The sequence below is a fragment of the Orycteropus afer genome, unplaced genomic scaffold (assembly GCF_000298275.1).
Source record: "Orycteropus afer afer isolate SDZICR_OR568_19922 unplaced genomic scaffold, OryAfe1.0 scaffold00181, whole genome shotgun sequence".
NCBI classification, from domain to species: domain Eukaryota; kingdom Metazoa; phylum Chordata; class Mammalia; order Tubulidentata; family Orycteropodidae; genus Orycteropus; species Orycteropus afer.
The window spans coordinates 4,731,130-4,759,052 of NW_006921768.1; the positions used below are offsets into that span (position 1 = coordinate 4,731,130).

General features: G+C 39.4%; 1 protein-coding gene across 1 annotated transcript in view; it reads right to left on the minus strand.

Moving 5' to 3' along the window:
• Positions 1-27,923, minus strand: part of SULF1 (sulfatase 1) — a 111,772-nt gene that overhangs the window by 72,212 nt on the left and 11,637 nt on the right. Inside the window, exons 2-4 of the mRNA XM_042781848.1 lie at positions 16,454-16,693; positions 5,409-5,560; positions 2,729-2,898 (exon numbers count right to left, since the gene is read on the minus strand). Of these exons, the coding sequence (XP_042637782.1) occupies positions 2,729-2,898; positions 5,409-5,560; positions 16,454-16,693 (562 nt within the window). The remainder of the gene's footprint in view (positions 1-2,728; positions 2,899-5,408; positions 5,561-16,453; positions 16,694-27,923) is intronic.

Consider the following 27,923-nt stretch of genomic DNA (forward strand, 5'->3'; position numbering starts at 1 on the left):
ACATATATGCATGAACATGGCTGTTTTTCATTAAACTTTATTTACAAAAACTGGTGGTGAATAGGATGTGGACTGTGTGACCTAGTTTGCTGACTGTCTTAGCCTATCAATTCTTAAAGGTTAGCAATTGTATCATTCTCATGCCTCGATCCTTACTGTGTGTCACAGGTGGCACTCAGATATTTCTGGAAATCAATTAACAGTTGCTGGCATCAGAGATACTTTTTGTTAGCTATTGCTTAGGCCTTGTGAACTCTGGGGACCCTTGTCCTCTTGTGACTGTTGTCTGCACATGCCACTGTTTTGTCAGAACCTTTTGACCTATGGGTGATTTCCCTGTAGGCTCAGGACATTTTGCCTTGAAGCTTCAAAGGCAGACTGACTTCTAAGGAGCCATAAAAAAAACAGCATATTTTGTCAATCCCTACTCCTTCAACTCAGGGAAACACCTGTAAGGTTGACAGCTGCAGAAAGTCACCTTAGGCCGGGATTGTGCTCATGCAACAGAGGAAGCTACACAAAGTCATTCCTGACTCTAAAGAAAAGGGAAAGGTGGGTTGCAGGGTACTGAAAGAGTCCACAAAGACTGTTTTTTTTTCTTTTAATTAGCCGGTTAGTAAATCTGTTAGAAAATGAACATGATTTGTAATGAAGAGCCCCTCGTGGTCTTCATTTGTGAATTTGGTACCATCCTGTACAGGGTAAGGGTTTTCAGACCCTTGTGTGTCCTCCCACAGGTTGATTCCAAATCACAATGGCTCAGTCACACAATATTACTCAGGTGCTGGAGCAACCCTCTTTCTTTTTGACAGTATTTGTTGTTATTGTTGTTCACCTCTGTCGTACAAGTTCCTGGGCATGCTCAGTAGCTTAACCAGCCTGGCTTCTTATTCATTGTTAGTTCTTGTTTTAGGTGAGTTCTGATATTCTTCATTCTTACCTAAATCACTTGATAACATAGAGATGTTGTAAATAACACTGACCAGAGTCATCAATCAATTCATTAGAAGAAGATACAAAATAAGAATATAAAGTTCCCCAGGGATTTGTAATGACCAGCAACTAGTTTGCCTTCAGTAGTTATTATCTATTTTTGTAAAGTTCTTTCTATTCTGGGATCTTGATTAGAAAATCGATGTGGATGAAAGTGGGTTATGTTTAAGCACAGGTAGAATAATAACAATTTTGAAGGTTTAATGAGGAAGGCAACAGATGACTGATTAGTCCCCTATAACTGCCTCTCCAGTGGCTGAGCTTTCAGCAGACACTGATCCACATGCTCTTCTGCAGAGAAGATTCATATGGATGCCAATGGTTAGGAAGAACATGTTTTGACAGAGTAAGAAACAAAATCATGCTCTTTTCTGCCAAAGCAGCCAGATCTTTTCCACCCTTGGCTAGGGAGAATTATTGGTATATGACTCTGCTTGCTGTTTCACCCTCATACGCAATCAGCCTCTCCCTTGGGCCTCCCCACCTTAAATCTCCAGGCTTTTGTCTCTAAAAAGGTAACATCAGGTTATTGTAAAGCTGTGACTGCAGAGGTGTCATGGGCAAGCCTACTGTCATGGGTTGAATTGTGTCCTCAAAAAATATGTGTTAACTTGGTTGGGCCATGATTTTCAGTGGTTTGTGGTTATGTAATAATGCAATTTGGTGGTTAGGTAATGATGTCATCATGCCCCAGGATGGGATCTGATGTGATCAGCCAATCCGTAGTTCGGGAATTAGGGTGGGATGCAACACCCTTATTCAGGCAGCCTTGGTCCAGTGTAAGGGGGTTTTCTTGGGGGGTAGCCTGCATCACCTTTTATCTTGTTGTTGTTAGGTGCTGTTGAGTTGGCTCCAACTCATGGCGACTCTATGTGCAACAGAACAAAACACTGACCGGTCCTGCACCAGCCTCACAGTCCTTGCTTACAAGAGACAAAAGGAGAGAGATGTAAGCAGAGGAAGAGGGACCTGACTACCAGCAAGAAGGAAGAGCTGGGAGTGGAGCTCATTGTTGGGACCCAGAGTGCCTGTGCTGAGAACTTCCTAGACTCAGGGGAACCCAGATTGCAAGACACATGGAGATCTCCTAGGAATGTCAGGCCTACAGAGGTTGAAAGCTGATAAGGACCTTCTGCCAGAGCTGACACAGAGAGAAGGCCTTTCCCTAGAGCTGGTGCCTTGAATTTGAATGTCTAGCCTCCTAACTGTGAAAGAATAAATTTCTATTTGTTGATAACATTCACCTGTGGTGTTTCTATTAGAGCAGCACTAGACAACCAAGACACCCACTCAAGCTGCTCTCTGCAGCACTTTGGCTTGCACATCAGCACCACATGTGCTGCAGTATTAACCTTTAAAACAGACCCATGTTTCTATAACTATACCAGGTGTTACAGTGCTACTGCTGTGAAAAGCAGACCCTTTGATTGTCATTCTTAAGTAATAATCAATATTACCTAAGACAACTGAAGAAAACTAACGATAAAAATTGTCCCTACTCACTCTCTGTACTATTCTTTCTATTTAGCTTCTTAGAAATGTTGGAAATGTGATTCACAATCAAAGCCCACTGGACAAGGCCCTTTATTTCTGCCTTTGTAGCTCTGCCTGCTCCAGAAGGAGGCATTCCTGCCTTGTGCATAGGCAGTGTGGAACGAAAAGGGGGTGGGGTAAGGAGAGGGGGGAAGCAAAGGAAAGGCCTGTGTTCAGTAGGTTGAGGGTTAATGTTACTCACATGTGTTGGGAAGCATTGGGGTACAGTTTTGAAAACTGTGGGGCCGAGTCCTCGGGGCCGTGGGGTGCAGCGTGGCTGATCACCATCATAATGGGCCTATGGGGATACATTCTCTTAGACATTTTGAAGTAATTAATGCTCTCGTTAGTGATTAAGTCTGTGAAGTAGTCCTGAAACATACATTTGACACAAAACAAAAATTACAAAAGGTGACATTCATCAGATCACATTTGAATACTGCTTTCCTCAGAAGCAACTCAATGAATGAGGAGTTAAGGACTAAAGGTGGGAGGAACACCGTACCTCCCAAGGTAGCAAATGATCTTCAACAGAGAAAATCAGGTGCCAGTTACTTTCTTTATTTTTTTTTTCTTTTTTGGTGCCTGTTATTTTCTAGGGTGGCTAGCTTGTTCACATGCAAAAAGTTTAAGTAACGCATAACTTAGCAATTAAAAAAGAAAATGGTAAATCGTGTTTGCCCAAAATAATGATTAGCTTTGGCAATACAAATGCTGGAGCTGATGAAACAGCAGACATATATTTTCATTCTCAGGATTCGCTGATGTAATTCATTGACAAAAATTTTAATTACTTCAAAGGCAGTAAACACCCACACCCACTACAAGTTCACAGTTGTAGAGCACACACACACACACACACACACACAAGAAAAGATCTTTTCTTCAAATTAAAAATTCACCTGTGAAAATTATATAGTAATCACTAATCAAAGCCACTGCCAGAATCTGGGTGCACAGGAAAAGGTTGCCATATTTTATCAATTAATTTACTTTGAAACATTTAAGTAGGTGGGGCAGTGATTTCCTGCATATTATACTCTGTTAATTGCACAACTAAAGTGATACAGCTGCTAGGATTCAAACCTGACTTGTTAATAAAATGACTTAATCTTCAGTGTGTGTGGATGGGGGTGCTTATGGAAGTCTATCAGAGGAAGGAAGGAAAAGGAAGGAAAGGAAAGAAAAGATGAAAACTTAAATTAAACCACCTGTTCCTCTAAGTGGCTATCATTGGCCTCGAGCTCCAGTGTAAACTTCATTCAGAAAGTGCCTGGGCAATGTTCATAATTCCAAAGGTTTCAAGGCATGACTAATCACATCTGGATTCAAGGACCTGAACAGCTGCAAAAGCAGTGCCAAGGGGGATGAAATCTGTGTCACATGTCATCGTTAGGACAAGCCTACAGGCAATCACCTCTTTCCATAAGGGTGTCTGTTTCATTCCTTTCCTCACTAAAAACAGATATATATATGCCTTTGGACACAGTAGTGTTTGACACTTAAATCAGCTGTGCTAATGAGAAAGTTATGCTGCTTTAATATTTGGAGGGAATTGTGATTACCTTACCCTCCTCAGGACAAGAGGGAAAGAAAGGTTAATAGCTTCAACAAGGAGCATGTAAAGCATCCCCATGGATAAAAGACAGCAGTGACAATTAATGTAAATGCAAATCGTTTGCATGCAACTATTGTATCAACAACTGGGGATACAGCCTTGGGTGAATGAGTGGTTGAACCACTCCAGGCTTCATTTCCCCCATCTTCTAAAATGAGGACATTGCTAAAGTTGGCCTCCCAGGTCTCTGCCAGCTCTCAGCTCTTATAAGCACGGAAGCCTATTAACAATGTTTGTGAATTCATTTGCATTCATAGTTTTCTGAGGGCTTATGGAAGGTCAGACCTTACATGTTATCTCCTACCAAGTCTCTTGTGCTCAAATCAGGCCAAGCATAAAGATTCCAAAGTCCCAAAATCAAATCAAGTTCCCTCTGCATTTCCTACCTATTGGTTTTTCCTAGAGTCCTAGCCTTTCTGGAGGGAGTGCTAGATAGAGCAGATTCATGACTTCTTTCAGATAATTAAGGAATAGATGGGTATGGCTAGAAGAGAAAGGAATAGTTTAGGTTTAATTCACAGGCTAAACTCAAAAGACATTTTCTCCTTACTCTTTCAGTGGAAAAATTCCACTTCAATTTAAGTTGGCAATCATGAACTTTTGTGAATATTTAGGTCTAATCTAAGATTCAGTTGTCAGAGTTCAAGTACCCTTAGAGAATGCCCAGACATGTGGATTTGAGTTTCTGTGAAATGATTTGTTGCTAGCCTGGGAGACATTCGTGGACTCTCTCTGCCTTGGGGCAGGTGTCCTTGTCACATACACTAAGTTTGGTCAGACAGGAGTGAAAACAAGGAATGTGGTTTTCCAAGCTTTGATTATTGTACTTGTCTGGTTTTATTTTTACATCTAAATCTGAATCCACAGACAAAAAACACTTTCACCTTCAATGAAAAATAAAGCAGTAGACGATGAACATTTGATTATGTGGGCAAGTCTTCTTGAAGGGGAAACCCTCCCCACAAATTATAATAAGGGATATTAGAGGCATCCAGGATTTTCTTGATGATACTTCCATCAGAGGCTGATTGCCTTTTATCTTAATGAGTAAAAAAAAAAAAAAAAAAAAAAAATCACTATACAAAGGCAGTGTTCTTTGAGAGTCTTTTCCTTGCCTGGAGTTTAAAATTATCTTTAAAATTTCTCATTCGAGTATTGTGAGAACACAGAAAGCCAATCTTGAGGATAGGTTAGCTCACTGGAAATGGCTTTTCCTCATTATTCACAAAGAAAATTGATGCAGTGTAAAAGTGCCGAAAATTACCTTTGCATAATCAAATCCATGCTTTTCTTTGATGCCATTTCGACAAACAGTGTAATTATAGAAACGAGAATTCTTGATTAATCCAAGCCACTCTCGCCACCCAGGAGGGATATAGCTGCCATTGTATTCATTGAGGTATTTTCCAAAAAAGGCTGCAATAGGGGGGGACAAAAGGATTCTTTTTTCACATGAAATAATTAATCATAAATAAATGTATAAATACATAAATATGAGATTATAATTTGAAAAAGAGACAGTAAAACAAAAGTTAACCTAGCTAAAGTGACAGATGCTAGAATCACATGAGTGTATTCTGATTCTTTGGCAAAATGACAGACACATATTTTCCTTTTGAATAAATAAAAGTAGTACCCAAGTACATGGATTATGGTTCAATAAAATCACCATAATGGTAACAGTACCCTGGTTGCATCTATTTCTTATGGTTCTACTGAAATAAAAGCAAAATGTACTCTTTTGTTAGAATGATGTAGCAATCAAAGATTGTAGCCAGTGTGAGATTTGGAATGCTACTAGGAGATAAGTAGAGGAGAACTGAAAGTTTAGTCTATAATAAAATAAGTTTTATAACTTACTGTTGGAGAGTTGTGAATTATAAAAACACTATTAAAAGATTTGTCTTTGTTTTTGCATCCAAAGTGTAAACTTTCCAAACCAAGGAACATGATAAACTCCATTTTTTATAGGATATGGTCTGGGTTTTTGTGTCATGTGTATTTTGTGGCATGGGTGTTTATATCAAATGGGTGCCCTATGCCAAATATTCATATATTATTGATGATCAAAAATTATGGCAATATAGAGTTACCATATAGATTACTGGGAGTCCCTGGGAGGTGCAAACTTTAACATGCATGACTGCTAACCGAAAGGTTAGAAGTTCAATTCCACCCAGAGATGCTCTGAAAGAAAGGCTGACAATCCAGTTCTGAAAAATCAGCCATTGAAAACCCTATGGAATGCATTTCTACTCTGACACACATGGGGTTGGCATTAATCAAAATCAAGTGCAAAGCAGTTGACTTTGACTACGTAAATGCATGGAGTAAGGTAGTTCCTGGAAGACCGGGTTGGGAAGTAGTAATTGATGCTGAAAAAAGATTCTAGAACCAGGACGTTTTATTGGTATTGCTCTTAAAGCATACATTTTCGAATCTTTAACTTATCCAATGGACACTGTCTCAGTGTTTTTATGGGACAGATATTTAACTTGCTCTCATTTTTGATGTACAACCTGTAGAATAGCTCCATCTGAATGTCTTATGCCTTAATTCAATAGTCTGAAAACAGAGTAAGTCATCCCCCTCACCTCTTAATTTCATTCTCTTCTCAGGTGTCCTTTAATTCTCTTAATGGCATAATTCTCCTCCCTGTTCACCAGGCTTGGCAACCTAGATCCCGCTCTGAGCCCATCTACTCCTGCATATTTCTCCCTCTGCAATTGCTTCCACCATATCTGTCCCTCTTTCTACTATTCCATTATGACTCTCTTGGGGGTGCTGACAGTCTCATGACCAGCACAGGCTCCTAGCATAGGCTGTAGTGTCTTTCCACTCTCACTGCCACCAAGGAATCTTCCTGGAGCCCAGCTCTGTTCACATCACCCTTCTGCTCAAATCTTGGATGCACTCTCATTGCCTACAGAAGCAAGTTCAACTCACTAGCTTGCCATCAAGGCTTACTTTGGGTCTGGACCAAACCCCTCTTTTTCCTGGTCTTTTTTATGATTTTGAGTTTTGTTCCACATTGTTCTCCCACTCTATCCAGGATCTCCTGCACTGATCCCTTTCTGAGTGGTTGACAGTGGTAGTCAAGCACCATCTAGTTCTTCTGGTCTCATGGTCACATAGGCTGAGATTTGTATGATCCACTAGTCCCTTGGACTAATTGCTTCCATGTGTCTTTGGTTTTCTTCATTCCTCTTTGCTCTGAATGAGGAGAGACCCACTGTTGCACCTAGATGGTCGCTTGTAAGCTTTTAAGACTCCAGTCACTACTCACCAAAGTAGGATATAGAATAATGTTTTCATGTAGTATGTTATGCCAGTTGTGCTTGATGTCCCCTGTGACTATGGTCCCAACCCCACAGGTCCAACTACTTGCTTCCTCAGGGTGATTGGCTGTGGCTAAGAAGTTATCATAACTTTGCCCCTTGTTAGCTCTATTATGTATGTGGACATTCTTACAGCACATACAAATACATATGTAGAAATATCATCTGCCTACCTTATATATGGAAAGTCTGGTGACTCAAACCCACCAGCCACTCCTTGGAAGGAAGGTTGGGCAATCTACTTCTCAGAAACCCAAGTATGAATCAGATCTGACTCAACAGCAGTGAGTTTGGTTTTGGTTTTTACCTTATATATGGTCATGGGTATATTCTCTTTTCACATTCCTCTTTCCAGCTAATTTTTGCTCTATGTATCTCCACCTCTATCTTTGTTGTGCTATTTTATTTTCCTTTCCATGTACCAAAGTTAGTGTGATATCTAGTGTATCTACAGTCCTCAAACTCATAGCATGTTATCTCTATGGCTGTAATATCATGCTCCCCTTTTTCCCTTGTGGTAGACTTATGCTGCTATATATGACTAAAACAAGTTACTGTGAAGTCAATTCCAACTCCAACTCAAGATGACCTCATTTGTTTCAGACTAAGTTTTCAGTGCTGACTTTTCAGAAGCAGATCTCCAGAGCTTTCTTCTGAGGTGCCCCTAGGTGGACTTCAACCACAAACCTCTTGGTTAACAGCCAAGTGTGTTAACTGTTTACCCCACACAGGAACATATTTAAGACTGTAAGAGTTTTGAGGACCAAAATTGTCTTTACCCTCTCTGTAGCCTCCCTACATAGTAGAGGCTCCACAGTTTTTTGTTTCTTCAACTGGGGTTCATGAACTCAATGTAGTTGAGGGATTCTACAAATTGTAGAATTTTTCAGTTTTGTGTTTTCATTTGAATACTAAGTTTTTTAAAACTGATTTGTTTCTCCCAAATATTTTTATAAAATAGAGCTTCTTAGTTTCTGAAGTTGACATTTCTCGTCAGTTTTACTTTCTTGCAAAGAGTCTGCCTTTGAGTTTGAAAACATGGCAATGTTTGTTTATTTGTTGAATAAATGTTTATTTGTTGACTCTGTGAATGAATGAATCAATCAAGTGGTAAATCAGCCAACTGCCAACTGCTTGAGAAGGGCCAGGATTCCAGGAAGGCCACAGAGCAGAACGTCAGGCAGGACACTGTTGTGTAGGACAAAGTGTCAGAGGAGAAGTGACTCAGGTTTTCCCTCCCAGCTGACTATGTGCAGCTGGAATTCTTCTAATGAGGGATTCTTGCCTTTAGGGACTAACCAACCTTTCACATAGAACCACAAGAGGATTTTGCTTTTCTGACAAATGCAGTGTGACTGAGCATCACAGACAGGGGACCAAGTCATACCCCAACAATATAAGTTCAGAATGGGACTGCTCCAGGAGCCTTGAGCTCAGTTCTTCCTCATCCTTGGGATGGGGTAGTGTTTATCCCACATTTTTCTCTTTTTCTTCTCAAAGAAGTAAAGAGCATGGTGGATAGGAATATAAACACTGGAGCCAGCCTGCATGAGTTCAAATTCTGACCCTGCTACTTAATAACTATACTTTCATGGGTAAGTTACTTAACCCCTCTCTGCCTGGTAGCATAGTGCCTACTAAGGCACTTGACTGCTAACCAGAAGGCTCGCGGTTCAAACCCCCCAGCCACTCCTCAGAAGGAAGATGGGGCAATCTACTTCTGTAGTGATACTGCCTCAGAAATCCAAGGAGGGGTCGCTAAGAGTCGGGTCCGACTCGATGGCACATAACAACAACAACAACAACAACGATGATGTTAATAGTAGTAGAGCTGTTGTGAAGATTAAATGAGGTAATACATATGTAAAGCACTGAAAATAGGGCCTGGCACATTATAAGGGTTTATCAAGGATTACTTACTAAATACTATTCAGGTTCCTGGGTGGTGGCAAATGGTTAATATCCTTGTCTGCTAACCAAAGACTGTAGGTTCAAGTCTACAGAGGTGCTTAGGAAGAAAGACCTGGTGATTTACTTCTGAAAAATCAACTATTGAAAACTCTACAGAGCACAATTTTATGCTGACGTGTGGGGTCGACATGAATTGGAATTGACTCAGCTGCAATTGGTTAAGAACTACTAGGATGACTTTCATTAGCGTCACCACCTTCATCATTATCCTCTCCATCCTGCCTTCTAATTTTAAGTAATTCACTAGTCTGCATGGAGTTCTGCACTTGCTCATTTTAAAACTCTTCTGGACAGTATTTTTTTTTTTTTCCAATCTGATTTATTTTGGGGCAACAAATTCTCCCTTACTTGACTTATATGTTCCTTGCTATTTTCAGTTTTTGTTTTTCTTCCCCTTTCAAGGAGCCATGCCAAGTTATTCCTGCCTCTCCTTCATTGTTTTACTTTTTAGATTATTTTGCAGTGTTTTCCACCCATTGCCATGGCTATTGCCCTTTGCCTTAATCCTTTCCTTTTAAATGATTCCATCAAGTCTTTTAATAGCCGTTTGCTTCAGGACTCGCTCCAGGTTTTCAGTATCTTTGTATTAGTGTAAAAAATATACTCAGTATTCCAGATGTGCTCTCACCCTTACGCGTTCCAGGAGTGGCCACTGCCTCCTGAGAGCATCATGATGCAACACCTCTGAGTTCTCTGCCTCAAGTTACTCTGGGCCTTTCTTGTTGCCTTGGAAACACTGAGACTCATTTGTTATCACCCCTCACCCTTTTCAACGTTATGTTTCCTGGCAGTGCTCTGCAATTGATTATCTGGGCTTCTAATTATTTTCTTCCAGATGTATTAAATCTTTCTCCTTCCTTAAGGTGAATTTCATTCTGCTGCCCATACTGCCAATATGTCTAGTTTGAAGTTTTTCTATCCTTTGGCATTGGCAATTCAACTTAACTTAGTACTATCTGAATACATCATGAGTTAGTTTATCCATTCTTCTTATCTTTCTTTGGGATACTGTTAAACACTTCCTTTTACAGCTATTTAAGAAGGTCGGGGGGAAAGAGGGAGATTTGGGGGACAGGGAGAAAGACCAGAAAGACATGATTATAATGCTTGTCCCCTTAGGCCATGCTACTCTGCCCACAACTTTCTGCTACATAATACTTAGAAAAATTCCCTTGATCTATTTGAATCAACAGCATTTATTTATATTTCAGCGATGAGAACCATACAAAAGATTTCTGATGCTGCAGAGAAGTCAAATCTTATGATGTATTAGTCAAGCTCCATGTAATTGCTTAATCTGGGGTGACAGGACTTCACTGGCAGTGTATACATAATTTTGAGCCACATTAAAATTAAGCTTTATCTTTACATCAGCTTGCATACACAAGTCTGTTTTCCCCAACTAGATTGCCTAAGTCTAGTAAAGGTAGGGATCATACTGTGTATCTCTCAAGTCCTAATGTCCAGTGTAGTTCCAAGCATGCTGTGGTTCAATAAACATATGCTATGTCTAAGGTTTAAATACGTATTAAAGGTCTGTAATACCAGGATTCAGGAAAATAGGAATATAAGTTTGCCTTACTTTAAGTAAACTCTACATTTAAAAAACCAAATTCCATACTGGAGAATAAATAAATATGACTTGGCATAAGCAACTGAAATAAATTTTGTGACATAAAAGGACTTAAAATGATAAAACTGATCAATTTGTCTAACTTTGTTACAAAAGAGTTCTTTGCAAAAAGATTTACTGAAGATTTGTTAAATACTGCCCTTTTTACTCCAGTGATAAGATGTAAAATGAGTATGATTAAAATCAATTCATGTGTAGCTTTATATATTGTGATTTATGGTTATAATTTAACCCTACAATTTAAAGATGAATCAATATAGCAATTAAAGTCATCAGAAGAGAATTGTGATTTTGGACAGAAAGTAAACTTAGGAATCATTTTTGTCCAATATGTCCATTCTATAGGTTGGAAAACTGGTCTGTCCAAGTCATTAAAACAAATTTGGGGCACAAGCTAGGAGCTAGGAAGTAACTCCAGCTGTTCTCAGTTCTTCATTCAGGGTTTTCTCTAACCCTCGATAGCCTCTCAAACACAGATCATTATTTTTACCTTAAACTCTATGCTAGATTTTATATTAAGGTCTATGCCCTCGCAAGATGTTTAAACTAAAAATATTTTGAGTAGCATATTTAGGCAGGATATGCATTTTTATGATAGACGACTTCAATATTACCCCCACTTCTCTCATCAGAACATAAAATGCAATAGACATGTTACTGTATTTTTCCCCTTCTTGAACATTTAAGCTGTTGTATAGTCATATTTTCCATGAGTAAAGTTAGAAAAATTTAGGCTCCAGCCAGTCCAAAATTATGCCTCCATTCTGAAAAAGAAAAATTGTGTCATATAATAGTAAATAGAATAATATTGGATCAATTTGATTAATTTAAAGCCATGTATTCTGGGTACCTCCCCAAATCAGCCTCTTCATCATCTGTCTTCTGAGTTGTTATTTTTTATAAAACTTACTGATGCTTTGTGATTTTCTCTAAATGGGTATCTATGTGTAATACATTTTTAGTTTCCTTCATTATTTTTATTAGGTTCTCAGCTGAATGTACCAAACCATATACTCATTATTATGAAAACAATAAAATCTTTACACATTGGCTTTTTTCCCATTAGTTTACGTCTCATAAAAAATTACTGCTCATTCAATACCAAATTACCAATTCTCTTATTTTCCTAAGATTCTTCTCATCCTGATGTGCTTATTTGTATATTTTCAAATGGTCCTCAGTCCAAGGTTTGATCAATAATTATTGTCACAAGTCATCTTTATTTCTTAATTATCTGGAACATGTCACTGTTTCTCCAAAAAGATAAATTAAAATTACAGCCTTCCATCACTGCCATTTTAGTCTTCCAATTTCTAATCTTTCTAATTTACTAAAATATGTATCAACATTTATTATCCTGAGTGCATATCATCCTTCTCTATTCCTAACTACCTAAGTATATGGAAAAGTGTTTGTTTCCCTTAAGGAATTCCTTTGACGTTGGAAGATGACTCACTACAAATTCCATTATTATCTAAGTGTATAAACCCCTGGGAAGAAGACTGGCTACAGAATCAGGCTCAGTTTCCAGGAGCAAGTCTACTCTTCTCAAAGACAACTGACTGAAGCAGACCTGCTGGACCATTAAATAGGACTGGCAGTCTCCATCAGAGAGCCTACCACATGCACATAGTCTCATCCTAGACACGACCTTGAGGTTAGGGCAGCGTACAGGAAAGACCCCTGAAGAGCAAGGTTCTGGTGCCTGTTTTACCCATTATTACATCAGAATTGTCACTTGGGCAAGTGACTTTAATCTTTTGGTCTAGGTTTGCTCATCTGAAAATAAGGAAGTTAAACTAAATTATCTGTAAATTTTATTCACATTCTCGTAAGCCATTGTAGGGTCAATGTAGTTTAGTAGAAATGAAATGAAACAATATTATGCTTCTTAGAAGCAACATTTGTTTTTATCTTGGTGACCCTGTGAATTTTGTAATAGATGGTGTTTCTATTTTTACTTTTTGCTACCCAGAAGCTTAATTCCAAAGAGGCAGCATTTCTCTACAAGTCCATGGCAGGCAGTTTGTATACCAACATTTACCTTGACTTTAAGTAGCTTGACTCTTATTGTATATCCTATTATATTTTATGTGTCTGAACAGTGAGGAACAACAACAATGAGGCAGGATAGACACATATTTAAAGAAGTAAGATAATGGAAAGAGGAAAGGCGTTGGAGTCTGATGGGCTGGGTTCATTCCTTCACTGACTAGCCTGTCACCTTAAACAATTAGCCTTTCATAATCTTGGTCTCTTCATTGCTGTTGTTGTTAGGTGCTGTCAAGTTGATTCTGACTCATAGCAGCCCTATAGGAAGAGCAGAACTGCTTCATAGGATTTCCAAGACTGTAAATCTTTACTGAAGCAGACTGCTTCATCTTTCTCCTAGAGAATGGCTGGTGGGTTTGAACTTCTAACCTTTGGGTTAGCAACCCAATGCTTTAACTACAGCACCACCAGAGCTCCTCCTACTTTACCAAGCATGATGTTCTTCTCTAGGGACTGGTCCCTCCTGATAGCACGTCTACAGGACATGCTATGAAGTCTCATCATCCTCACTCCTAAGGAACATTTTGGCTGTACTACTTCCAAGACAGATTTGTTCATTCTTCTAGCAGACCATGCTATATTCAATATTCTTCATCAATACCATAATTTAAAAGTATCAATTCTTCCTTGGTCTTCCTTATTCATTGTCCAGCTTTTGCATACATATGAGGTGAGTGAAAATACCATGGCTTGGGTCGGGGGCACCTTAGTCCTCAAAGTGACATCTTTGCTTTATAATACCTTAAAGAGGTCTTTTGCAGCAGATTTTCCTAATTCAATAAGTCATTTGATTTCTTAATTGCTGCTTCCATGGGGTTAATTGTGGATCCAAGCAAAATGAAATCCTTGAGAACTTCCATCTTTTCTCAGTTAATCATGATGTTGTTAAATAGTATTGGCCTCCAACTCACGGAAACCCCTTCTGTGAACAATAGAACAAAACACTGCCTGGCCTGTGATCCCCATGATTGGTTATGGATCTGACCATTGTGATCCACAGGGTTTTCACTGGCTGATTTTTGGAAGTAGATCAACAGGCCTTTGTTCTAGTCCATCTTTATCTAGAAGGCCCAATGAGACTTGTTCAGCATCATGGCAACACACAAGCCTCCACTGACAGATGAGTGATGCGACACATGAGGTGCATTGGCTAGGAATGAAAACGGGTCTCCTTCATGGAAGGTGAGAATTCTACCACTGAAACACCACTGCTGCCTTCATTAGTAACATGGAGATAATCGATCTTTCTTTCAAGATGGCTATAAGAATTAGTTGAGATAACTTAAGAACAGTGCCTGGAAATAAACAAAAGTTGACTCTTTTCTTTTTCCTATTTCCAGATTTACCCCTGAAACAAATTAGCCATCTTTAGTTGACTACTGTAAGTTCTGGCAAGGTTCTCTGTCACCCTCACATCTCCATTTCTTGTAATGGACATAATACTATTTGTATGGTAAGTTTCCCAACCCTTCGAGTTCTATAGGAGCTCTGGTGGTTCAAACTCACCAGCCACTCCTTGGAAGGAAGATTGGGCAATCTACTTCAATGTGTGCTACTAGAGAAAAAACTATAGGGAGTCTGGGAGTTGAAAGGCACTGATTTCTCAAAACTATTCCTATAAGCAAAACTCAGTTCAATGGTAAAAATCAAGAACCAGCATTAAAGAAATTATTTTTGATTCTGCTTCTGAATTGGCCACATACTATTTGAAATCCCCACCCCACTTATAAAACAAAGTAAAGTACATTTGCCATCTATGAGCCCTATGGGGATGTTTGATGGATTTGGAAATTAATGCTTTAGAGTCCTTAAATGGAAGGTGATATAAATGTAAATTAATAATGTGAGAAAATACTTAGAATAAGGCCTTCTGTGTAACCCCGTTTCTTTCTCAAACATAAGCAAGCACTCTGGAAATTCATGGGAGGACTTTTCTCCATGAGGAATCTTAAAATGTCTGTGAGTGACAATACTATCATACTCATGATCAATATTTTCATCTATAAATAACAAGTATTAAGTGCCCACAGGACGTGCTGCAAAGAAGCAAATGGCCATATGTCTACTGAGTCCAATAGAAAAGATTATTTTCATTTTTTAAAGAGAAAGATTTAATGGGATATATTTATCTGAAATCCTTTACTTTTAAGCCTTCACAATAATCTGTAGACTTGAAAATCATTATCAATGAGCTATAATGGTGATATCTTTAATTGTTATGAATAAATCTAGGTGGGTTTGGAAAAAAACCATTTTTGTATGGTAGCCTCTCTATCAACATCCTTTTTGCCATGAGAAACACTCAGAAAACCCAAGGACAACTTCTAAATGCTGGAAGAATAAGGACCTTGTGGGCAATATGGCCAGAAGAAGCACTGCTTCTTTCTCAAAAAGACTATCACATGCTCATCACCTCTCTTGAAAGAAGACCCCAATTTTTAAAAAATCAGCTAACCAAAAATCTCTTCTTGCCCTGCGTAGGTTAAACAATGTTGGTAGGTATAGCAATTGGGATGTTTTCCTTTCCTAAATGATAGAGGTGAACACTTGAGATCTAAAAATAACCACAACTTAATCTAAAGACACTTTTCAGAACCTAAAAATTATGAATGAACAAATAAATGAAACAGCAGTATACATACCATTGGTTTATTCTTTTGGTTATTCATTAATTCAGTAAATAATTATCTTTTAAGGGCTGAATATAATTTTATTCTGTTTCCTAACATAGTACCAATGTGTTTTATTGTCTTTTTGGTTATTATATTTTTTACTGCAACTTTCAAAGACAAAAAGCAATGAAACAAATTCTAAGAGATACTCAGGAAAAAATAATATATCCCCAGGGTTTCTTTCAATAAGCAATTTTGATCATCTATTCTCTCTTAGACTCTGTGGCATGTGGTAAGCAGTTTGAAAACATTTTATGATTCTCACTCGAACAATCAACAGGAATTTACCAACAGCTAAGCCTCAGGTTGTGCTATGACCCCTTGAGATTTGGGGGTAGGATGTGTTGGAGGTAAGTAAGCAAATGGAATGAAAAGTCTCCTTTTGAGGGTTCTTCTGGAAAGCTCCAGCTACTGGATATCTGGTGGGTACAACACTGAGGATCATTCTGAACTTTCTCTAAAGGATCTCTCTACACATTCTTCAGTGTAAAAAGTGAAGTAAGGAGGATGCTGAGAACACAAAAGTCTAGATGACTCCCACTTAGGGACTTTCCAGAACTTCTTATATTTCATTCCAAAGTGCATCTTCCTGTGTCTAAGAGGCTTTAGCAGAGGTTTATGGGCTAGAACTATTATCCTTTACCTGTTCTGTAGCCAGTGTTGTTAAGATACACAGCAAAAGTCCGAGGTTCATGCATTGCCTGCCAGGATGGGGAGGAGCAGTTCTCATTGTTAGTGTAGACGTTGTGGTTGTGCACGTACTTCCCAGTGAGCATGGAGGAGCGGGATGGGCAGCACATAGGCGTGGTCACAAAGGCGTTGATGAAGGTGGCCCCCCCAAGCTCCATAATCTTTCTTGTTTTGTTCATGACTTGCAGAGACCCTGAAAGGCACAATTGCAGTGTTGTTTTATAAAGCACACCACATGAGCACCCATTTATATCATGTCACTCAGTGCCTCTGATCCCCTGATCTATTAATTCCCCTCCTTGGCTTGAAGGCATCTATAATCTGATCAGCTCTTGTTTCTAGAACAAAATTAAAAATTTGGGATCCTACCATCTCAAGTATTTTGCAAAATCATAAGCACATTTCAGCTTCTTGCCTCCTTAATCACAAAGAAAAAAAATGCAAGTTGATCTGATAATTAAAGCTAGAACGTTTGATAGTAGCAGATTCAAAGGCCAGCAGTTCTTTGAAGATTACCAGAGAACAATTGCCTGTTACACAGAGCATCAAAATCCCCCAACCCGGGACACATGCAAAATGCTAGTGACATTGCAGAGGATACTAGATATACTGTTTTAACTGTATGAAAGAAAAGTGGAAAAAAATTTGTTTTCTCTATTATATCAAAGTCCCTCTAAAATCTCTGTATTTAATAAAAAGAATTGACCTTCAGTGTACCTTGCTATCTTCTAGCTAGGCCACCAAATGCCTGCCAAATTTTTCATCAAGACAGTATCACCAGTTTATATTTTGACTGTTTACTTGTAATTGTTAAAGACAAGTTGTTTTCTTGTGCAAGAATTGTGATTCTATTACATTAGAAAGTATTTGTGCAGTAATAAAACATTCCATTTTAATGGTAATCATAAAATTGTAATATAAGATTGTTGAGGGGGAAAAAAAACAAAACTGATTTCAATTTCTCTATCCAGTCAAACACTGCAGCTGAATCACATCCAAAGACGGCAGAAAAGCAGAGGCCAGAATTCAATAGTCTTTTCAGGACTTGTCAAGAAATGCACTACAGAGCACTACAGCCAAGGCCACTGCATTTGAATCCTGAAACCTCAGATTTCCAACAGGTCCCACTTCGTCCAAAGAAAAGGAGAAAATCTATGTAGTGTTCCAGAAAGGATGAAAATCATAATGCAAGCCAGGCAAGCATTCAGAGCCTAGAAGCAGTGTGCAAAAGTCCAAGCAGCCACAGTTAGCAACATTCCTGATTTTTTTCATGTAGTTGTTTTTGCTGTTCACATGTAGCTTGCAAGAACAAGAGGAAGGTTTTCTAATTTAGTCTCATTAGAGCTCCCTAAAATATGCTTCAGTTGGGAACATCCAAAACTGCTTTTTCTCTTCTGGTTGTCTTCAGGGGATCAAGCAACCTCTTTTGTTATAGATAAAAAATGTGTAGTGAGCACCCATTTCATGCTGGACATTATAGCAAGCTCCATACTCTGGGCTGATTCCCCAAACTGTAGTATTAACAAAAGAAATGGAGAATTGTCTGCCTGTGTCTTCAGCAGAGTCCCTGGATGGTGTAAACAGCTAACTTGCTCAGCTGCTAACAGAAATGTTGGAGGTTCCGAGTCCACTCAGAAGCAACTGGAAAGATCACCTGGTGATCAACTGCTGAGAAATCAGTCACTGAAAAACCTCTGAAGCACAGTTCTACTCTGACACACATGGGATTGCTATGAGTCAGACCTGGCTCCATGGCAACTGTTTGGTTTTTGTTTTCAGTAGTAAAGTATCTAAAAGAGAACGCACACATAAAAATCCCTTGGGGATATTTGCAAAGTGACACAGAAATACAGCAGTAGTTGTACATTTAAGTACAGTTGGGACTTGGTTGTTGTTGCTGTTAGGTGCTGTCAAGTTGACTCTGACTCATAGCTCGCCCATGTACAACTACCCAGAATGAAACACTGCCCAGTCCCGCGCCAGCCTCACAATCCCTGCTATACCTGAGCCCTTTGTTGCAGCCACTGTGTCAATCCATCTTGTTGCGGGCCTTCACCTTTTTCACTGACCCTCCACTTTACCAAGCATGTTATCCTTCTCTAGAGAATGGTCCCTTCTGACAATATGACGAAAGTGTTGTCTGTTGTTATTAGGTGCCACCAAGTCGTCTCCAACTCATAGTGACGACCAAAGTAATGAGACGAAATCTAGTCTCCTTGCTTCCAAATAGCATTTCGGCTGCACTTTTTTCCAGGACAGATTTGTTTGTTCTTCTGGCAGTGTATGGTACTTTCAGTGTTCTTTGCCAACACCACAACTCAAAAGCATCAACTCTTCTTCAGTCTTCCTTTTTCACTGTCCTGCTTTCACATGAATATGCAGCTACTGAAAATACCATGGCTTGGGTTAGGTACACCTTCGTCTTCAAAGACACATCTTTGCTCTTCAGCACTTTAAAGAGGTCTTTTGCAGTAGATTTGTCAAGTGCAATATAACATCTGATTTCTTGACTGCAGCTTCCATGAGTGTTGATTGTGGATCTAGGTAATATGAGATCTTCGACAACTTCAATCTTTTCTCCATTTATCGTGTTCATGCTTACTGGTCCAATTGTGAGGATTTTTTATGTTGTGGTGTACTCCATACTCAGACTGTAGTCTGTAATCTTCATCAGTAAGTGCTTCGAGTCATCTTCACTTTCAGTAAGCAAGACTGTGTTGTCTGCATATTGCAGGTTGCATTCTTCTTCCTATAGTCGTTTCTTGGATTGTTTGCTCAGCATACAGGTTGAATAAGTATGGTGAAAGGATACAACCCTGACACACACCCTTCCTGATTCTAAACCATGCAGTATCCCCTTGTTCTGTTTGAATGACAGCATCCTAGTCTATGTGCAGGGACTTAGAATGAATTTTTAATAAGAATTCGGAAACAAGAGATGGTCATGGATGAAGAGAAATAAAAAAAAAAAAAAAACGGTAGGATGAGTGAGTGAGTATACAATTAGGAATATTAGGAGGATGATATACGCAATGAAACACATGGAGTGATGGGAAATGCACATTGTTTTCCTAGAATGGAAAGGAATTTGAAGAATACTCTTGGTGAAATGTAGGAGGCAGAGTTAGCAGATAGCTTGCAGGCCAGACATAGATGTTAGAACAGATACAATGAAGGCAGAGTAGTTTCTTTGTTAAGGCATGAGTGAAATGACAAGAAAAATGTGTTTGAGAGGCATTTCTGTGGCAATGGCAGTATGTGGACTGAGGAGAGAATAAAGCTGGTCTTTCAAGGGGATAGCCCAGAGGCCACTGAAGCCACCTAACCATGAGGTTATGAGACTCTGAACTGGACTGTGCCTCTGAAATAGAGCAACTCTAAGAGGTGTATCCCACTGACACTGTAAAGCAGTGTTAACACTTCAAAACTCCCAGGATGGGTGAAAAAAATGGAGAAGTAATTGTTTCTTGGATGGTAAAAGAGTAACTAATAAGGAATATGCCATATAGAGATCAAAGAGGTCCATCTATTTTAGATGGTGTGTTTTATATTTGTGATCATCTTGGAGATGAAGAAATGAACAGAGATATGAATGTGGAAAGAGAGGCAGAGGTAGATGCTAAAGATGTTAATTCATTTATTTCCCTATCCTCTTTAGATACCTGCAATGATTACTTGAATTTTAGGGAAATTCAGCAAATACCATTGACTGATTTTCATTGCCTATTAGTCTCTTTGCGGGCAGTGGTGGTTCAGTGGTAGAACTTTCACCTTCCATGTAGCGTAGTGCCTAAGACACTTGACTGCTAACCAGAAGGCTGGTGGTTCAAACCCACCAGTCACTCCTTGGAAGGAAGATGGGGCAATCTACTTCCGTAGTGATATTGCCTCGGAACCCCAAGGAGGGGTCACTATGAGTCGGTCTGACTTGACAGCACATAACAACAACAACATGGGAGACCCATATTTTAAGCTCCATTTATGTTGAATACAAGAAGCCCTGCTAGCATAATGGTGCTTAGCTGCTAACTGAAAGGTTGACAGTTGGAAACTAACAGTGACTCTGTAGAAAGACCTGGTGATCTGCTCCCATACTGATTAAAACCAAACCAAACTCATTGCTGCTGGGTCAATTCTGACTCATAGCAACACTGTAGGACAGAGGAGAACTGCCCTGTAGGGTTTCCAAGACTGTAATCTTTATGGAAGCAGACTGCTACATCTTTCTCCCATGAAGTGGCTGATGGGTTCAAAGTGCACATAGCAGAAGAGCACTTAATTACTGTGCCACCAATTCACCTTCTGTAAAGATTACAGCCTAGAAAAACCTATGGGGTGTTGTATTCTGTTAACATGGGCTGCTATGAGTCAAAATTGACTCAACATGTTGAGTACTGGGAGCATTCGATGGTAGAATTCTTGTCTTCCCAAGTTTCATTTCCAGCCAATACACTTCATGTGGGGCCACCACACACCTATCACTGGAGTTTCATGTGCTGCTATGTTACTGAACAGGTTTCAGTGAAGCTTCCAGATTAAGATGGTCTGGAAAGAAAGGTCTAGTGATCCACTTCTGAAACTCAGCTAACGAAAATCAATGATCGCAATGGTCCAACTGGCAAGTGATCATGGGGACAGCACTGGTCCAGGGAGCATTTAGTTCCTTTGTGACTAGAGCTGACACGAGGAGGGGGCCAACTCAATGGCAGCAAGCAACCACCACAACATGCTTAGTACAGGTTGTGACACTGACATTTTCAAGACAGGGAAACAGAAAGGCTATCTGTTCACTGTCAAAGTCTATCTCACTTTACGCTTTCTAATCTTTTGCTTCATCTGGCCTCTTTGGAGAGTGACTGACAGACACTAATACCTGTGCACTGCCTTCTGAAGGGTTGAAATCATCTCAGCAGCTCAGGCCTGGGCAGGGATGAGTGAACTGCAGATCTGCATGTCTTTAGTAGGTGACTGTCACACTGGTATTAAACACTGCCTCTGGTCTCTGGAGGATTCCCTGAGTCAATGCATATGATGGACTGCAGGAATCTACCCTGAGTTAGTGTCCACCATCCACCAGTATAGCAAGCATGACACACTTTCTTGTTTTTTATGACTGTCTAATGATTGATGTGGATCAATCATACTGCTTTGCACTGCATCCATTGCCACTGTGGTTGAACCACTGACTTTTCATTGGGAAACTACCAAAAACTATTCTGCAAAAAAAGTATCTAATAGGCATTTAAGTCTGCTGAGAATAGTGGATGGGACAATATCGTCTTCTGTTATTGGAAGAGCTTAGTTATGTTTTAAGCTAAAATTCCTCACTTCTCTGGGTTTCAGGCCCTTGGTGCCTACACTGCAAATAGTGCTGGTTCTTAGTTATTAGAACATCATTTCATAGAAATAATACAAAGCTTAAAGTTGAAAACTCAAAACAAGATTCACAAGGTGGAGCATAGGAGGACAAGAATGAGAACTGAGAAAGCCCTGAACCGAGGTGGAAAAAAAATCTGGATTTTGCCACTGATTAGCTAAAGCAAGCCATTTAACCTTCTGATATACATTTCTCAGTTGTGAAATGGGGATGACACTAATACTTCCTTATGGAAGAACAAATGGCATGATGTCATTCAAGTGCTTCATGTGAGGGGCTTTGTAAAGGCAGCTATGATTTTCATTTGTGTTCACCTCAACCCCTAGCAGGCTTCATTTTCTCCTGCCTTTTCCATTTCTCCCTCTGTGTAATCTACATCTGATTTTCAAAAGCTGGGATAAGAGCAGGGAGGTAAACTACTTTATTCTATGCTTTATGATTTAAAATGTTGATGTTGGCTTACAATTAAAAGTATCAAAGATGCCAATTTTCTTCCTCTCCCCTACATCATCTCCTCTCTCTCTCAGCAAGAAGCCTGACTGCACTGTTGTTCTAAACTGTCCTACCAGGTGGAAACTGCACAGGACTGCCATGAAACCAGCTGCAATTAGCTTGGTGTAACTGGTGCTGGGGCATTGCTGACTGGGTTGGTTTGAGGAGAAGGAAGGTCCAGGCCACAGCTGAGGCCTAGTACTGCCAAGATAAGTTGTCCCGGTGCCAGAATTCGAGGTTGGGGCTGTGGATGTTTGCCATTTGTCCTGCGGGGATGGGAGATGCTGTAAAAGCAATCAGCTGTGGACTGGGATGCTGGGTAGCCTTCAGGTCAGCAGTTACTGGGAGTGAGAGAAATGGCAGTACTCGGAAATCCTGCAAGATCTACCAGGTTTGCAATTTCTGCAGAGTTAAAAATCAAGGCTCTAGTAACAGTCCTTCAGATGGAGCGTATGATGGGCTATTAGTGCTGGACCAGTCCATGGCAAGAAATTTAAATCATTCTATACACGCCAACTAATTTCCTCCCAAATCATCTCTGTGAAAAAGGTCAGAATGGAGAAAATGTGCCATTAATCTGAATGACTTTACCAAAATCACAAAGAGTGCTTGAATTACTTGATTTATATGTCATACTTTATAACAAATCTTTACCATTCCTGAGTCAAACATCTTAGCATTTGATTATTCTATGCTATGAAACATTCAAATTTTCATCAAGTCTAGAAAAATATGCAAAATGAGAAATTCAGTAACAAATATTGTCATCCTCATCACTCAGACAAGTCCCTAAACATGTGGGATTCATGCACAACTGGCTTCCTAGAGAGACACTACCTCAACATGGATGGCAGTGCTTAATTGTTTCATGAGTAATAATGACAATCAAAAACCAGTTGCTGCCTGTCCTGTCCATGCCGACTCATGGTGACCTGATGTGTGTCAGAGTAGCACTGTGCTCGACAGGTTTTTCAATGGTGATTTTTCAGAAGTAGATTGCCAGGCCTTTCTTCAGAGGCACCTCTAGGTGGATTCAAACTGCCAACCTTTTGAGTATCAGCTATGCATGCCAACCATTTGCATCACATAAAGACTCCATGACAACCAAACACAGTTCTTACTAACTGTGCAGAGTTGTTGGTAAATGTCATTGTTTTATGATAATGCCATATATATTTTCTGTATTAAATATATTCTTATTATTTTCTCATGCCAATAGTTATTAGAACAGTAAAAGTGCTATCTCCCATCTTCAAAAAGACTTTATTAACAAATTGAATACATTATGATAAGACAATGTATCTTTTTTTTTCCCTTAAACCGAAACTATGGAATTGTTAGAGGGGGGGAAAAAAAAAAACCCAACCAGATGTTTTAGCTACAAGGGGAAAAAGAAGTTGGGGAAGGGGACAAGAAGCAGATAATAAATCTGCCTAGACTGTTTCCAGTTCTCTAAGACTCATTATTTTTTTTCCCCAAAGAGCAAAAGACCATTAAAAGCTGAGACCAGCTATTTAGGGGAATGGAATTTGAAATGCCTTTGGGAATAGATGATGGAGCTCTGGTGGTGCTGTGGTAAAGGCATTCAGCTGCTAACCAAAAGCTTGGTGGTTCAAACCCACCAGCTGCTCCATGGTAGAAAGATGAGGCAGTCTGCTTCCATAAAGATTTGCAGTCTTGGAACCTTATAGGGCAATTTTGTTCTATGTTATAGGATCACTATGAGTCAGAATCAGAGTGGCACCCAGGGACCTTTTGGGAGAGATTTAGACCCTAATCTTTATGGCTCTAGCCTCCAAAAGTTAGAGAAGTCCCCAAAGTATTTCTAATGATCTTCTTTTTATGAATATATGTACATATGTTTTGTTGTGCTGAGTCCATACACACACACACACACACACACACACACATAAACCAAGCCAAACCCACTATCATCAAGTCAATTCTAACTCATAGCAACTCCTATTGGGTTTCCAAGGCAGTAAATCTTTATGGAATTAGATTGCCCTGTGTTCCTTCCATGGAATGGCTGGTGGGTTTGAACCTACATATATATATATATATATATATATAAGTCATTTCAACATTTTTGACATGTACAATTCAGTGACATTAATTATTTTCATCATGTTGTGCAACAATCACCACTATGTTTTCATCAGCCTTAACAACAAACTCACTGCCCCTCAAACAATGACTCCCTCATCCCCACTCCCTCCACCTGGTAACCACTAATACATTTGATATCTATACATTTGCTTATTCTAGAAATTTCAGATAACCAGAGTTACACATTATTTGTCCTTTTGTGATTTTTTTTTATTTATAAAATATTTCAAGTGTAGGGAATAATATAATCAACAATTCACCTGCTTTATCAAACTTAATATTTGATCATAGTTGCTTCAGATTTTTTTTTTTTTAATTTCACAATAACATCTGGATAACCATTGATGCTCCTGGTACCACTTGGTCTCCAGAGGTAAAAATGATCCTACACTTCATGCTGATTATATCCATGTTTGCCTAGCTTGGAAAAAGTAAATATTCCATTCATTAGCTTCTTCTAAAAACTTGAACTGTCTTCAAGTACAGGCATCACCTGTCTTATGTTGTAGAAAATGCAAATCCAGAAGTAAGGAGTCATTTCATCTTTTCACAGATTAAGTTTCCTCCTGGGATAATGATCTTTGTCCTATCCACCCAGTTGGTTGGGATGACAATGAAGTACAATTATGTCAATGAATGTTCTTTGGAAAAAGATAAAGTGTTACACACAAGCAAGGTTCTAGCACTTTTATTAATTAGTCCCTAGATGTATTAGTTCACAAGGTATTAGTTAATTTTATTTGTCCTCAAAATTGAGGGAGTGGAGGCCTGAATCAATCCCTTCCTCGCTAGCTTGATTTCATCAACTATGATTATAGCCCCTTTCAGCCTTTGTCTTCCCAGACAAAGAGGAGAATTATTTTATTCTTTTCCAATAGTAAAAGTATTCTATTATAATATTTATAATTGCCCTTCTAAGCCTTTTCTAAGTCTGTTATATCTTTCTGGAGGCACAGTAGCCAAAATTGCCTGCAGTATTACAGGTGCAAAAGCTTAGAAGTATTGCAAAGGAAAAGACTTATTCAGGCACTTGGCAAACATAATTACATTTCAATAAAAAACAAAATCCAACTGTAATGTAGGCAGTGAGGTTAAGAAGGATTGTGACAATAGCATTGTAAAGGGACATTGTAAAAGGAAGTAATAGCACTATCAGAATGAGAGATTTCTGTAGAGAAAGGAGGCCTTCTCTGATTTGTTCATTGTAGTTCATTGTCATTTTTTAAAAATAATATTTTATTTTGTTTTTGGTGAAGGCTTATATAACAGTTTAAGTTCCCACTCAACAATTTTTACACAAGTGTTCAGTGACATTGGGTATATTCTTCACAATGTGTGAACATTCTCATTATTTTGCTCCACTTGTTCTGTTGGTTCATTGTCATCTTGTTTTGCTAACCAGGTAATACAGGCCAGGTAAGCTGGAACCTCATCTTAAACTTCTGTTCTCTCTATTCTGTTTTTAGGAAGGGCACAATAAATATTTATTGATGTGTTGGTTCATGGAAGGGATGATGGTTACAAGTGTAGTGATGGAGATCGAGGACTAAATAGGTCCCAGTTTCACCATATACTGGCTCACCACAAGCAACACAATATCTCTAAGCCTCATTTTTCCCATGCATAAAGTGAGCAGAGTAATAGTAATTGCTTCATAGTTATTGTGAAGATTAAATGAGCTAAGGCTTAGCATGGTATTTGACTGAAAAAATCAAGGAAGCAGGTAAAGGCAAGTATGTAGAGAAACCTGGACTGACTGAGCCTAGTTTACAACCTTGCACAATTATATCAATGCATCTGAAAAAGAAGCTCCCAGTTGCTGTTGAGTCAATTCTGACTCATAGTAACCCCAAGCATGTGTGTCAGAGTAGAACTGTGCTCCATACAGTTTACAAGGTTGTGACCTTTCAGATGCAGAATGTCAAGGCTTTCTTCTGAGATGCCTATGTTGTTGCTATTCTTAGGCACTGTTGAGTCGACTCCTACTCATAGCAACGCTATTTACAACAGAAGGAAACACTGCCAGGTCCTGCACCATCCCCGCAATCCTTGCTGTGCATCATTGCAGCTAATGTGTCGATCCATCTTGTTAAGAGTCTTCCCCTTTTTTGCTGACCCTCTACTTTATCAAGCATGATATCCTTTTCCAGGGAGGGGTCCCTTCCAACAACATGACCAAACTAGGTGAGACAAAATCCGGCCATTCTTACTTCTTCCAGGACATATTTGTTCATTCTTCAGGCAGACCATGGTATTTTCAGTATTCTTTCCAACACCACAGTTCAAAGGGATCAACTCTTCTTTGTTCTTCCGTATACATTGCCCACCTTTCACATGAATACGAGGTGATTGAAAATACCATGGCTTGGGTTAGACACACCTTAGTCTTCAAAGTGATATCTTCATTCTTGAGCACTTTTTTTTTTATTTTTTAATTGTGACTTGGGTAAAAATTTACAGAGCAAATTCACTTTCCATACAGAAGTTCACATATACTTTGTCTCATGACATTGACCACAATAGACCACAATGCAACAGCTCCTCTCCCGCTTCCTCTAAACAATCACCTCCTCCCTGTCTCCATCCCTCCATGCACCCCTGCCCTGTGAGCTGTCTCCCTGTGTATAAACAGCCCTTCTTTTTTCCCATGATTGTTCTCTTCAAAGAGTAAATCTACCTCAGGTAAATGCTCAACTCCTATGCCAGTCTTTTGTTTTGCTGGAAGCCACAGGAGTGGGATCAGTTCCAGACCTGCAGGGCAGCTAGGGGTTGTAGTCTCAGTGGTTCCATCAGGCTCTATCAGACCAGCAAACCTGCCCCCCCCCTTTTCTTTTTCTAAATGATTTTGAGTTTTGTTCCACATTGTTCTCCCTCTCTATCCAGAATCTCCTACATAGATCCCCCTCCGAGTGGTTGACAGTGGTAGCCGGGCACCATCTAGTTCTTCTGGTCTCATAGTAGTATAGGCTGTGGATCGCATGGGGTACAAGTTGCTAGGACTAGTTCTTTTCATGAATCTTTTGTTTTCTTCATTATTCTTTGCTCTGGATGAGGAGAGACCCATCATTGCATGTAGATGGCTTCTTGCAAGCTTTTAAGATCCCGGTCGCTACTCACCAAAGTTGGAGGTGGAACAATGTTTTGTGTAGTATGTTATGCCAATTGAGCTTGATGTCCCCTGTGAGTATGGTCCCGAGCCCACAAGTTCAACTACTTGGTCCCTCTGGATAGCTGGCTGTGACCAAGAAGTGACCACAACCTTGTCCCTTGTCAGCTCTACTATACACCTGGGAATTCAGATCATATAAATACACTCATAGGACCATTATCTACCAACCTTATACATGGAATTGGGTACACTGCCCGATTCATAGACACACCTAATAGTTCAGCCTGTCCACCCATCTATCCACCTGTATACCCATGTTTGCCTTCACTGACAATG